The sequence below is a fragment of the Peromyscus leucopus genome, chromosome 14, assembly GCF_004664715.2.
Source record: "Peromyscus leucopus breed LL Stock chromosome 14, UCI_PerLeu_2.1, whole genome shotgun sequence".
NCBI lineage: Eukaryota > Metazoa > Chordata > Mammalia > Rodentia > Cricetidae > Peromyscus > Peromyscus leucopus.
The window spans coordinates 2,217,721-2,232,076 of record NC_051075.1 but is presented as its reverse complement, the minus strand read 5'-3'; the positions used below and the strand labels follow the sequence as shown (position 1 = coordinate 2,232,076).

Here is a 14,356-nt window from a genome sequence, read left to right as displayed (position 1 = left end):
GTTCCGTGAAAGTTCCACAACGACACTTTGTCTGACCAACTTTGCCTTGTCAGTGACTAAGAATGGAGAACAAGACCTCTGAGTGTCTACAGTCCACATGGAACAATACACCTAGTTATGAAGCATATTTTAGTAGGCTTCTATTCATAAAAATTGTACAGTTAAATAAAAAATCATCTTCTTGACTATCCATAATTATGTGTGCTAATAAGATTGAGATGTAATCATGATATTACATATACACATTACATGGAAATGCACAGTGAATGGGGAGATATCATAGCTGTTCTTAAGGAAACAGTGCAGTTCTTAGCAAAGAGAAGAAATGGCACATGAGAGAAACACAGACAAGGAGCAACTGGTCATTTATAGCCAGTAACCTCATGGCCTTGCCAGGTGGGACTTCCCATCAAAGAGTCATTCATTTGATGGGTTGACATATGAACACCAGTTATCACCTGCTGTATACTCACGGCCCTCAACAGCACAGCAGGTGAGAGTACTCATTGCTTTCAGGGAGACTAGAGTTTAGTTTTTCAGTATCTATAACTTCAGACCCAGTGTAGCTGGAAGTTTTCTGTGGTCCCACTGGCCCCACAGTCCCACCCAGCCTGGCAGTCCCACAGCCGCTTGTAAAATAACCACTCAGAGGCTTAATATTGTTTACGAATTGCATGGCCTATGGCAGGCTTCTTGCTAGCTAGCTCTTATAACTTAACCCATTTCTACTAATAAGTTGCCAGGAGGACATGGCATTACCGGTCTACTGGCATCTTGCTGCTCCTTCGGTGGTGGCAGCTGGTGTCTCTCTCTCCTCTCCTTTCTTCTCTCATATATCTGCTTGTGTTTCCTGCCTGCCTCTAAGCAGTCTTGCCATAGGCTAGTGCAGCTTTATTTATCAACCAATCAGAGCAACACAAATTCACAGCATACAGAAAGACATTCCATAGCACCTCAGGGGATCCAATAGTCTCTTCTCGTCTTCTCAGGTACCTGCACCCACATGTTCATATACACACAGAGAGACATATGCATTGTTTATTCACTAACAATATATAATAAAATAAATCTTTAAAAATACTAAAAATACCCAGGCAGTGGTGGCACATGCCTTTAATTCCAGCACTTAGGAGGCAGAGGATCTCTATGAGTTAGAGGCCAGCCTGCCCTATAGAGTGAGTTCAAGGACAGCCAGAGCTACATAGAGAAACCCTGTCTCAAAAAACCCAATATTTACACATATATATTTATACATATATGTGAATATATGTTTACTTTATTACATACAACATATATATTATGTTATATATTTTATTATATAATTATATTTATGTATTTTTATGTATTTATATATACTTTATATATTATATATTTTTAAATATGATATATATGTGTACATATTAGATGAAAATACTTGAAACAGCCATAAGCATGAGAGCAAGGTAGAGTGCTTGTAGAAATATTTTAAGAGGGCTGGAGAGTAGGTTCATTAGGTAAAGTGCTCACTGTGTTCAATCCCCAGAACCTATACAAAAAGTTTGGGTGTGCTTGCACACTTACAGTGCCAGTGCTGGGGGGACAGAGACCGGCGAATTTGGGCTCATGGGCTAGCCAAGCCTCTTTGGTGAAAAGCCCTGTCTCAAAGAAGAAAACAAAAGGAGCAACATCCAAGGATGTTCTCTGGCTTCCAGAGGCGTATGACCTAGCACACATAAGAACTTGAAAGCACACAGAACCAAACATGTTGTAAGACTGATTGGTTCTAAGCCCAGTCTGTTCCCAGGCTAGCCTCCTGCCACTTTGCAAACACGGCACAGAAGAGAGCCTTCTGATCACCCACTCTAGCTCCAGCTGTGGTGTTGGTCACCTACACTAGCTCCAGATGTGGTATCTGGTCACCTACCCTAGCTCCAGATGTAGTGTTGGTCACCTACCCTAGCTCCAGCTATGGTGTTGGTCACCTACACTAGCTCCAGATGTGGTATCTGGTCACCTACCCTAGCTCCAGATGTAGTGTTGGTCACCTACCCTAGCTCCAGCTATGGTGTTGGTCACCTACACTAGCTCCAGATGTGGTATCTGGTCACCTACCCTAGCTCCAGATGTAGTGTTGGTCACCTACACTAGTTCCAGCTTTGGTGTTGGTCACCTACCCTAGCTCCAGATGTGGTGTCTGGTCACCTACACTAGCTCCAGCTGTGGTGTTGGTCACCTACACTAGTTCCAGCTGTGGTGTCTGGTCACCTACCCTAGCTCCAGCTGTGGTGTCTGGTCACCTACCCTAGCTCCAGCTGTGGTGTCTGGTCACCTACCCTAGCTCCAGATGTGGTGTCTGGTCACCTACCCTAGCTCCAGATGTGGTGTAGCAACTACAGCAACAAATAACCTTTCTTGGGATGTTTCCTTCAGTGACTGGTGCTGGGTTCCAGAGCGCCTGCAGCATTTCTGCAGATGGGATGGCCTAGAAACAAACACTAGTAGGTTGAGAAACGGTTGTGATATGCAAGTTCAGATTCAGGCTGAGGCTAGCACCCAGCTCGTGGATCAAAAGATCTAGGAAGGTTATAGCTGTGGGTTTGGTACTCATACGGCCAGAAATATTCCCTACAAGCACAAATGAGAAGCACATTGACAGGATAGTGAAGAGAAAAATAACTCCTCTGGCACTAATCTGCTTGGATCCATGTCTTCTAAAATGCACTAGTAAGCAGTTTATCAGAGAGGGGAATGGCCACCCAGAGGCCCCTTCAGACTCTGTGCTTCTCACTTGTGATTTTAGAGATGGACCTCTTAGGCTCTTCGTTGGCTATGCTTCAGTGTTCACGGATGGTGTCAAGGTGTGTCTGCAGGAGCCTGTACTCTGGAACGGGGATGGGGAGGACACTGCCTCATTTAGCTCACACTGTTCAATTACAAGCAGCCCCATCCTCAACAGCCATGGGTTGAAAGGATAAACTGGGAGTCGTACTAGATGCTGAACTGAGAGCATGCCTAATCCCTTGAGTTTCTTAATTTCTCTTCTCTGAAACTTCTAGCACTAACCGTATGAGATTTAATCTTCAACTTGACCCAGGTATACCAAGTCCTGAGTGTGAGGCAGCCAAGGAGGCCATGGAAACAGCTCTGTGTCTTGGTGCCTAGCCAAGGCCGCCACAGCAAGTGCTGTTTCTGTGGTGAGACTGTCTCCTCATTTCGTCCCTGGGTGGAGACAGATGTCTGTCTGACTACTTTGTGGTTTGGCTGTGTGTGGGGGGAGGCTGTGGCTTATGAAGGTTGAAAACCACCGACATATTCACCTGTGCACAGTGGTGGCTGCAGAGCACTTTATCTTAGACATCAGCGAGAAGCTCTTCCTCCCTCTGCCTGACTCCTCTTGTAAGGGGTACCTGGGAGTGCCTTCCTGAGTCCTCATTCACAGGGAATGTGATCACCAGCCCCACCCACTGTGGTCCTGCACTCTGGCAGCCAGGGGTAGTGCAGAGCTTGGTGGGGAATGTGAATGACAGTCATATTTATCCTCTCTGTTTTTTTTTTTTTTTAAGATTTACTTATTTATTATGTATATGGTGTTCTGTAGTTGGAAGGTTTCTCTGGTCCTGCCTGGCACTGTAGTCAAGACAAATCTTTCCCACTTGTGTCCCACAGCTGCTTGTAAAATAATCACTCAGAGGCTTAATATTATTTACAAACTATATGACCTATGGGTCATGATGGCTTCTTGCTAGCTAGCTCTTATAACTAAACTCAGCCCATTTCTATTTCTATTCTGTGGCTTTGCCTGTGTGCCATTACATGCTGCTCCCTGGATGGTAGGATGGCATCTCCCCTCTGCCTTTCTTCTTCCTGTCCATGTGCTTGAATTTCCTGCCTGCCTCTAAGCTGCCTTGCCATAGGCTAATACAGCTTTATTTATCGACCAATCAGAGCAATACATATTCACAGCATACAGAAAGACATCCCACAGCAGTATTCTGTCTGCATGTATGCCTGCAGGCCAGAAGAGGGCACCAGATCTCATTACAGATGGTTGTGAGCCACCATGTGGGTTGCTGGGAATTGAACTCAGGACCTCTGGAAGAGCAGCCAGTGCTCTTAACCTGTGAGCCATCTCTCCAGCCCCTCTCTGTTTTGATAGACCTGAAATTAGACCTTTTGTTGGATAATCTTTTTTACAGACATGAATCTTAGATCACATACTTAAACTTAATTTTCGGCCACACTTACTATCAGGGCAACCAAGAAAAGACTGTTTCTTTCATGGTGCCCCGGCATAGCCAGTGTGGCCTATAGAGGCTTCAGAGCAGGGTTTAAGCTCACATCCCGACTTGAACCAGATATTTCTCTTTGTGACAGGGCTGTCCCATGTGAAGGAGTGTGTTTAGCAGCATCTCCCTCAACATGGAAAGAGCAGTTCCCTCCCCAAGTTGTGACAACCAAAAGATGTGTCTAAATATAATCACCTCCCTGACCCAAGTTCAGAACCACTGCCTAGAAGGTATCAGAGATGGGAGGCAGGGCACGTTCCTCCTATCATGTCTTCTTTCTGTCCTAGGCATCCTGGGCTAATCCATCTGACACTGGAGAGAGTGTGCACATCCCTGTCTGTCTCAGTAGACACTCAAGTCTCCCATCAGTGCTCTGGGATCTGCATTTCCAGAGCTTCATGGTGATGCTGGCATTGCTGGTGCTTCGAGTATTGCAGAAATGAGGCCAGGCAGGCAGCAGGGCATCTTTATTGCACTTTTCTGTTGCTGTGATAAAGCATCACAACCAAGCCTACTTACACAAAGAGGGTGTATTTGAGGCTAACAGTTCCAGAGGATGAGAGTCCATCACCATCACTGCAGGGAAACAGGACATCAGGCAGGCACAACAGTTGGGGCAACAGCAAGCTCTTACATCTCTAACCCCAAAGGGGAAGCAGAGATCACACTGGGAAGGGCGAGTCTTTTGAGACCTCAAAGCCTGCCCCCAGTGACAGACTTTCTCCAGCAGTGCCACATCTCTTAAGCCTTCCCCAAAGCACCGACTAGGGAGTAAATACTTAAATGCCAGAAACTATGGGGACATTTTGTCCTTCAAACCACCAGGCATCTTTGTAATCCTGGCTAGGAAGTTACTAGACCCAACCTAGTGGATGGAAGAAAAACCGTCCCGTATTAGAAACAGGGTTCCGTTGGTTGTAGAAGACAAGGCTGCCTCTTTTATCTGGCTCTGGCTCTGGTCCCTGCTACCCCTGGCTCCTCTGGCTCAGCCCACTGATGTCACACACCCTGAGAAGGGATATGGCAAGTGAGAAAGAGGGCACAGGGCTTGCTCCTGGGACACCAGGCAGGGAGGCCCATGCACTGGAGTGACTTCTTGGACAAAACAAGCTTGCTCCTTCCCAACTATGGGTACATGGTGGGAGAACCCCCTTCCCCATGGATGATATTAGGCTCAGAATTTGGGGCAGGGCCCATGGGGCAGGCTAGGGTGAAGGCCTGGCTATAGATGGTCTCTGCTTCTCTTGAGTCTGTTTCCTCTGGCCTGCCCTGTGGGACAGCAGTAGTGAGGCAGCAGAGTCTGAGCCCCCAACGTGAAGGCAGCATTTAGGGCAGAGATGAAGCCTGCTTCCCTTCGAGGAGGGACCGCACGGGGAAATGGCACCTTGGGAAAAAGGGAAATTGAAAGTGGTTCTGCCACTCTGGAATGATCTCACTACGGCCCTTTTACAAAAGCACGCAGGTCCGAGAAAGGTAGGTAAGCTGGGCACTTGGAGTTCTGTTGCACACAGTGCCCCTTGAGAACAGTACCATGACTTTTCTGACTGCCAGGGGTGTCTCAGTTGAGAGAGCTGATCTCAGGATGAATGCCACCTGGAAAGATGCCCAAGTTCCATGTGAAAATGTTGTATCCTCAGGCAAAAGAAGAAAAAAAAATAAACAAAGACCAGAGATACTAGAATAGACAATATTAGGCTTCTGGCAGATTCCGTGGTGTGGAGTCATGCACGGTGAGGAAACCTGCAGTTCTGAACGGCACGTCCAGATGGGGTCTTTAAAAGGATCCAGACAAAAACTGGGAGGAGAGAAGCTGACTGAGTAGATGAAGTATCTTTATGCAAGAGGGCGTTAGTGATAGGAAAAGGCACCAGGCGGGCAGGTAGGCAGTGGTTGTGCGCATGTAAATCACTGCAGAACAGCCTGGCACACCTCTGCATCCACAAGGCACAGACACGAGTCACCCTCCTTTCAGCGGCTGCGTTCTCTGCATGTTGATGCAGCTCAAGCAATGCAGTGCTATATTTAGTACACACCAAAATACCTACCGCCCAGTCCACACCCTCCCCTCCCCTCCCCTGCAAATTAGCCACGTCTGCTGTATTTTTATTCTAGTCCAAGGAGAGACTACTCCATCCCAGAGGAGCTGCGTCCAGGAACTATTGTGGCGAACATCACTGCGGAGGATCCTGATGACGAGGGCCTTCCTGGCCATCTCCTCTACAGCATCACGACCATCAGCAGCTACTTTGTGATAGACCAGTGTGAGTCGTCGCAGCACCCTATCCCACATCTTCTAATGCACCTGCTTGAGTGGTTTTGGAAGGCTTTCTTCCTCTCTGGCACTTGGCCTGCCTTTCTGTCCAGGCTCAGCCTTAGTTGCCAGGGAAAAGATGTATTAAAGGCAACAGACACTAGCCGAGACTGTGGAGCCTGCACAGGGCTGATCGTGAGCAGGGAGTCACTCGTCACCTTCATGGAGGAGGTGAATTTCTTTTTAATGGCCATTAAGGTTAAATATAAATAGAACTCACATATCTCCATCTATGTGGAAACGAAAACTCAAGGACATGAGGGAAATTATATTTTATAGGTTTTTTGTTTTGTTTTGTTTTTTGAGATAGGGTTTCTTCTCTGTTACCCTGGCATTCCTGGAACTCATTCTGTGGACCAGGCTGGCCTTGAACTCGGAGAGCTGCTTGAGTGCTGCACAGTGATTTTCTCTTTCTTTCTTCCCTTCCTTCCTTCCTTCCTTCCTTCCTTCCTTCCTTCCTTCCTTCCTTTCTTTCTTTCTTTCTTTCTTTCTTTCTTTCTTTCTTTCTTTCTTTCTTCCTTTCTTCCTTCCTTCCTTCCTTCCTTCCTTCCTTTTTTTTTTCTTTTTGGCAAGGTCTTGGTATGTAGCTCTGGCTGGCCTATAACTTGCTATGTACCAACTCATGGCAATCTTCCTGTTTCAGCCTCTTGAGTACTGGAGCTATAGACATTAACCACCAGACTTGTCTGGAAAATTGCATTTTTTATATCAAGTTTCTTAAGAAAGTAAAGGGATAATTATGATTGGAGGACAAAGTGTCTAAAACTAGAGTAAACTGTGCAAGCCCTGATGTCCAGGTATCTGTCCTTCTAGATGATGATGCTTACCATCTCTGGGAAAATTCAAGGGAGGACAGAACAAGAGTGGAGAGGCCCTTCTGCTTCTGTGGTTATCTCAGATGTTAGGGTGCCATGTTGTGGGGTAGCCCTGAGCCCCATTACTCTCTGGAAGGTGCCTGTAAAGATGCTCAAGCTGCCTGCCCTATCCACACATTTCTAAGGATTCAGAAGAATGATATGAACACTGAAGTAGAATGAAGGCAGGTGTGTAAATTCACTATCTTCAGTAGCTGCATTAAAAATTGAAATTACTCTTAAAGTCCAAAATATTATAATTACAGCATAATTGATATTGAAAAGTAATTGAGATATTTTACATTATTTTATACTTATAGCATATCTCAATTCAGACTGGCCCCATCAGGGGTTAAACAGCTACATGTGGCTAGTGGTTGTACATGGAACAATGTCTCTCTAGATCAGCTTGTAGATTGCCGGCAGTTGTGTTCCTGTATGAGCAGCCTAGTGCAGAGTGAACTTCCTGTCCTCTGCAACAGCCACCTTATTGGGGACTTTACACTTACCAGGCATTATGCTGAGCAACCACATGCCTTCCTTCCCAGGGACTTGCACAACCCAGTGAAAGGAAAGCCAAGGGCTAGAGAGATACCTAGACAGCTCCAGTGACTTCCCAAGATCTCTAGCTCATAGGGGGACTTTGATGTCCAAGCCAGATGATTCTAGAGCCTGTCCTCTTAGTCACTCCATGAATCCAAGCCACATCAGTCCATTGAACTTCACCTTACATAATGCTTTTGTGGAAACCAGTATTGGACAATCCCAGACCATGTGTCATTGGCCTCATAAACTTTTGAGTATACCTAGTCTGGGCCTGGGGAAATGATGGGCATGTAAGGCCAGCACCTGGCTTCTATCTCTGGAAACTTCTGAAGGCTTTTGACATTGACATCCTCACACAGCTAAGAGTGTAGAGATAGATGATCTTAGTTGAAAGTTCTCTTCACTCTGGTGTTGCAAAAATGAACTTTTAACAAGTACACACACACACACACACACACACACACACACACACACACACACACACAAATAAATACACAGTGGTGCTGGGAATTGAATCCAGGGCACTGTCCTCTAGACCAATACTCTGCCTCTGAGCTCTGTTCCCCTCCACACACCCTTTTTTGGGTATTTAAATTAAGACTGGTTCCAAGTAATAAAAATGAAAGCAAATCAAGCTAAGCATGAGACTGGGGGAAGGAAGAGAAGAAAGGAGAGGAGGGGAGTAGAGGGGAGAAAGAGTCAAGTGATCAGGACAGAGGAGAGAGCCTTTAGAGCAGGGTTAGGTCAGGTGCCAAATACAGAAAGGCATGTCTGTATAGGCTACCCCCAGGGTAAGCCAGTCATCATTCTAGAACAGCCTTTTCCTGTGTTCTCATGTCCAATGTGCCTTTATTCTTCACTTGACTTCTAACCTTTGCCCTCTCAGTGACTGGAACAATCCAAGTGGCCCAAAGGCTAGATCGGGATGCAGGCGAACTGAGACAGAATCCCATCGTTTCTCTGGAAGTTCTGGTGAGGGACAGACCCTCGGGGGGTCAGGAGAACCGCATCCAGATAACTTTCACTGTGGAAGACATCAATGACAACCCTGCAACATGCAGAAAGCTCACCTTCAGGTACGCGTGTGTTGAAATGTGTTCCCTCTGGGTGGCCCTTGACCTCTGGGCTCCTCCGTTAGAGGGTAAGATTAGGGTGACGACTCTGCGGGCAGATTCGAAGTGCGCCATTTTGTACAAAGCTCTGTTTGTTATTCTTCTTCTTTCCTCTCCTTCCCTCTTCACTATCTCTTTTTTCCACTTTGTGTTTACAGTTATTTTTCCATTTCATTCCACTTGCGCCACAGGCCCTCTCCGGACTGTCTCTTCTTCGTTTATTGCCACCAGACGTGAGAGAGTGCCTGGAGCAGTAGTAATGGAGCCGGGATTAGTAACTAGGACCTCGCAAAGACACCCACAGTAAATAACGAATACACCAAACCAAGCACTTGGGTAAAACAAAGGAAAACCTCTGATTCATCTTTCACAACTTAGCTGCATACAAGTGAGAGGGAAATACAGATGCATGTGGGACATGAGTTATTTTATATATATTCACTTGTTCTTTGACTCACAACTAATTCACAATAATTTTAAAATAAAGTCTTTTAATAATGATTTATTTTTACTTTATGTGTGTTAGAATTTTGCCTACATATATGCACTACGTGCATGCCTGGTGCCTGCAGAGGTCAGAAGAGGGCGTCAGATCCCCTGGAACTGGAGTTAAGAACAGTTTGTTGTGACGCTCCATACAGGTGTTCTTAAGAACTGAACCCAGGTCCTCTGGAAAAGCAGCAAGTGCTCTTAAACACTGAGCCTTCACATCAACCCATCAAGTCCTTTTTGACTCTGGGTTACCATGGTTTTGTGTTTGTTTGTTTGTTTTCTTAACCAGCATTCTTTTCGCTATTTTGACAAGTCACAAAATTGGGAATTCTTCCATAATGGCTTCAGTTCTGTATTTTCTGTGCTACCCAGTCTTTGGAAGTCTGAATGGGGACCGTTTTGGGGTGCAGTAAACCTCAGCATTGACCTTTGTGGGCAGAGTGCCCTGCATCTAAAAGAAGGCCAAAGATCAGAACAGGGCTCTGTTTTGATGACCTTATAGACAAAGTCTCTTGGGTTATCTTGACTGGGTTTTCAAGTTTGCCCCAGGTGACTTTGGACAGATTGAATACCTAGCACGGCCAAAAAGACAAAGAGACCCAGATAAAGACCATGGGGTAAGCGATAGCTGTTAAGTTCATTTGTTATGTTTACGACCAGCTCCCCATTTTCACAACCTGCATGCCCTGCTCAGTGCTAGAGGACCAGTGTGATGGCTTGGAGTCTGTTCTGGACCCACCCTGCACCTGCCCCGCGCCCCACATGGCTGTCCGCTACTTCCCTTGTGATTCATGTTCTCCTGACCAGTGGGGGGAGCGGGAAGCTGGGGGTTAATCAACTTCCTGTCACCTCTGCCTTCTCCACCTTCTGAAGGGTCAGTCCCTGGCCCTCCACCCTCTGCACATGGCACTCCCTGCTCCCCCCCTGCACACGGCACCCCCTGGCCCTCTGCTCCAGTTTCAGGGGTTTCTCCCTCCACTGGTACTTCCCAGTCTCTGGGTAGCACGCCACTCTTTTTTGTTGTTGTTGTTGTTTTGTTGTTTGTTTGTTTGTTTGAGACAGGGTTTCTCTGTAGCTCTGGCTGTCCTGGAACTCGCTTTGTAGGTCAGGCTGGCCTTGAACTCACAGAGATCCGCCTCCTGAGTGCTGGAATTAGAGGCATGCATCACCACAACCAGTTGTTCCACTCTTGTTGGCCCTGAGAGAGGTATCAGCCCTTGGAATTTCTACATACACCCATACACCCCTTTGTAGTCATCTCTTTACTAAATGTCCTAGAATTATCCTCAATCCTCATTTGCCATCTACTTCCTGCTGAGACCTGGTTGACCCAGTCACAGGCTGGACCATATTGTAGACTATTCTCCAAACTTGAACATTCCATTCCCTTATATTGGCATGGATGGGTGCCATAGATAGGAGGTGACTTCCACAACATCACAGGTACAGTCTACACCCCATAATCTGCTAAAGGAAGTCTGGGTTCTATAGATGGAATAAAGCTTTGCAGTCACTAACTGCCCTTGAAAATCTTCATTTATGATAGCCCTCTGCAGTGGTCCCAATGCATCCTGGGAAATCCTCTTTTTATCCTAAGCCTTTCTGCTCTTTGTTCCTCTACAAGGTTTGGGGGCGGGGGAGGTATCAGTGCCTGTGCTGTCTCGAGCCTCTTTGTTTTCTCTTTTTCTCATATCTGTTCACCGGGTATTTTGGCTTCCTGTGGTCTAGAGTCCCTTGAGGTGGTAGCACAGTTTGCAGACTGTGCTCCATATTACCTGGTGAAATCACATTTTGAATGTCATAGGTCCTCCAGGCAAGTCCACAGAGAGTCCTACTCTCGGATCTTCTCTCCAAACTAGCCCCAAAGTCCATCACACTAAGTCAGTAACTGTGCTAATTATATTCATTTCTGAAGATAATTCCAAACAATGCAGTCATTACCCCCAGGCTTTTCCAAAGAGGGTAACCCCCAGTTGAGCTGCTGAGGGCTTAGCAGTGAGGTGGGTCCTTGAAAGGGCTCCTTCCTTGGAGCTGTAAAGAGCTCAGCCTGCGTGACTCCTGAACATGCAGACCTGTGGGACTGGGAAGCCCTGTCCCTGTGTCTGCCATCCCATTCTTGATCCCGTCTCCATCCCAGCCATCACTAAGCCAAGCACGAAAGCAAAACAAAACCCAGGACAAAGGAAAAGGAGCTGCACAGTCACTGACATTTATCCCAGAGCACTGTGACTGGGAGTCTCTGCAGATGGGCTGGAGAGTGGAGGGCTGGGTGCCAGCACTCACTGAGAGCAGCTGGGTGATAGTTGGAGGCCCAGAGGCTGTGGGTGGGCGGTGCCTGGGGGAGGCCGGTCCTTTCAGGCTCCCACATCTTTGCACAGGGAGCCTGTGTTGTTCCCAGGTTGATGATGAGTGTGGGCCCAGGGCTCCAGAGGAGGCATCAAAGGCAGTGAGACGGCCTCTGCGCAGCTTGTAAATTGCCCGACACTTGGCTGAAAGTGCTCTGCAAGCTGTTCATGAACAGGAGGCGGGTCTAGACAGCTGCGGGGCAAGTCACCTTTGCTGGGATCTGATGGCCATGAAGGAGAGAAGCAGCTCCCCGAGAGGCAGGGATTGATGGATGAGGGGGGTGACTTTCCAGGAAACATGTTTGTGAGAAAAACACCAAGTGTCAGAGAAATGAAAAGAGCATGTCCAAACTGCTGATGTAGCGTAAAGTGCTTGCCTAGCATGCAGCAGGCCCCGGGTTACATCTTCAGCAGCACATGCATGTACCCATGGGAGTGCACATGCATGTACTACACCACAGCACTCGAGCACGCGCACGCACGAGTGTGAATGTGCACTCTGGCACCAGGATCCTGAAGTGTTCAGATGACACACTCCCCCAGGTCCACAGTGCTGTAAGCAGAGCTTAGATCACAAACACTCATGGTCTAGATATAATTATATAATTGATGGTGTTGCAGGGAACTCACCAGTGATGACCATTCAGACATAGTGTATAGACAACTGAAAGTGTATCATAGTGGCTGGGACAACACCCAAGTGTTCGGGAACCTGGGTGGAACCCCAAGTGTCCAGAACATGGGGTTTTTAAAAGCAGAAACCACATCCTGCATCTCAAGGGCATCACAGAAGTAAGCAATTTGAAGCAAGCAGTTTTAACAGAAGCTAAGGTAAGTTAGCTAGGACATCCTCCCCGTTGGTTCCTAAAATAGAGCTGGGTAGTTTTCCATGGCATTCTCCATGAAGGAGATCAAATTCTAGTTAAACCTGGAATGGCCTTAGCAAGAATACAAGATGGAGGACCCTCTACGCTGTCTTGTCCCATCACATTCCCCACTGATTCAATGGCATGAGTCAAATCATTGACTTATCCTGTTCTAGGAGGACACAGTTGGTCCTGGGGACCAGTAGCTTAGTTGCCCATGCAGTTGAGGATGCAGGGTCCCTCTTTTAGCCCAATCAGGATAAGAATTAATGATGCAGCTAATCCTGACAGTAAGGTGATCAGCCATGGTGACCAAGTAAACAGAGACTGATAACCAGTTTTCTGACCTATGCTTCTCTTTTTACCTTTCTCTGAGCTTTTCCCTGACCATGAAAAGGTTTTCCCTATTAAACATAATTGCTTGTGATAGAAACAGCAGATTTTCCCCAAAGCCATACATAATCCTCCTTGTTTCATCAAGAGAAGATATAAGCATCTTCAATTTTGCAGAACCACTTCTGCTAAGGAGTCTACTTGCTTCTCTAGTCTTGATACGAGTCCTCTAATGTCCCTTAGTCCTGGTCGACTTGCTCAGTCAATCCTCTAAAGCTTTTATCACTGATTATGAGGACTGATGTTCCTGTGGCTGTTGGACCGCAATACCGGCTCCAGTCAGGAGCTGGGCAAGGATGAGTGCAGCTCGTCGCTCTTCCCATTGCAGCCTGGGGTCCATTCTTCCTTCCCCGTTACATAAGCACACCAGGGCAGGATGTGTACCAGGTCACAGAGCAGGGACTTAGTGTTTTGGAATGCCTCTGAGGAGGCACATTCAGTTAAACCAATGGTACACGCCCACCAAGTGGTCTCAGGGGCCGCAAAGCACTGCTGCTGATGAGAAGAATCGACCTAGAGAGTGGAATAGCAAGCATTGGAGTAAAGTGAGGCTTTTAAGTCAAAAGTTCTGGACACCAGGAAGGTTCCAGACCCCGGTAAGTCCCCCAGTATTAGCTTAAGCTGTTCCCAGCTACAGTTGTTTTTATTTGCTGGTGGACCAATGGTCTGGTTGGCCCTCTCCCTTGTATAGTAATGGGTTTGAGGGTTCAGGCATAGTCAGCAATCCTGACCAATTTCCAGCTGTGAGTGAGTAGACAAACTGTGAACCTTGTCAAGGGTAGAAAATATGGAAGGAGGATTCCCAGCCCCAGGGCAATGGGCCTAGTGTGGTAATGCTTTTGGTGCTGATTGCAGCAAATCTCCCAGGGGGAACATTGGTTGGGGTGGGTCCTTCTCCTAGGGCTGGGAAGGAGGTCTCTGTTGGGACTTATCAGTCTGGGATCTGGGGAGGTGGCCTCCTCTGAGTAGTAAAGTTATTTCCTGGGTCTCTTTTGGTAGCACAATAGAGTCTTATTTCCCAGGTTTTTCTGGCATCCCATGAAACATAGTCATCCCAATGTTGACTCCAATCTCAGTATTATGGTTATGGGATTCCAGTTCCCTATCATGCAGTGTTTGGGAGGGTCCCCTCTTTATAAATATATATATATATATTTGTTGGCATGCTTCTA

General features: G+C 46.9%; 1 protein-coding gene across 1 annotated transcript in view; it reads left to right on the top strand.

Moving 5' to 3' along the window:
• Cdhr3 (cadherin related family member 3) overlaps positions 1 to 14,356 on the top strand; it is an 86,286-nt gene that overhangs the window by 32,139 nt on the left and 39,791 nt on the right. The window contains exons 7-8 of the mRNA XM_037210492.1: positions 6,378 to 6,526; positions 8,863 to 9,052. Coding sequence (XP_037066387.1) covers positions 6,378 to 6,526; positions 8,863 to 9,052 — 339 coding nt within the window. The remainder of the gene's footprint in view (positions 1 to 6,377; positions 6,527 to 8,862; positions 9,053 to 14,356) is intronic.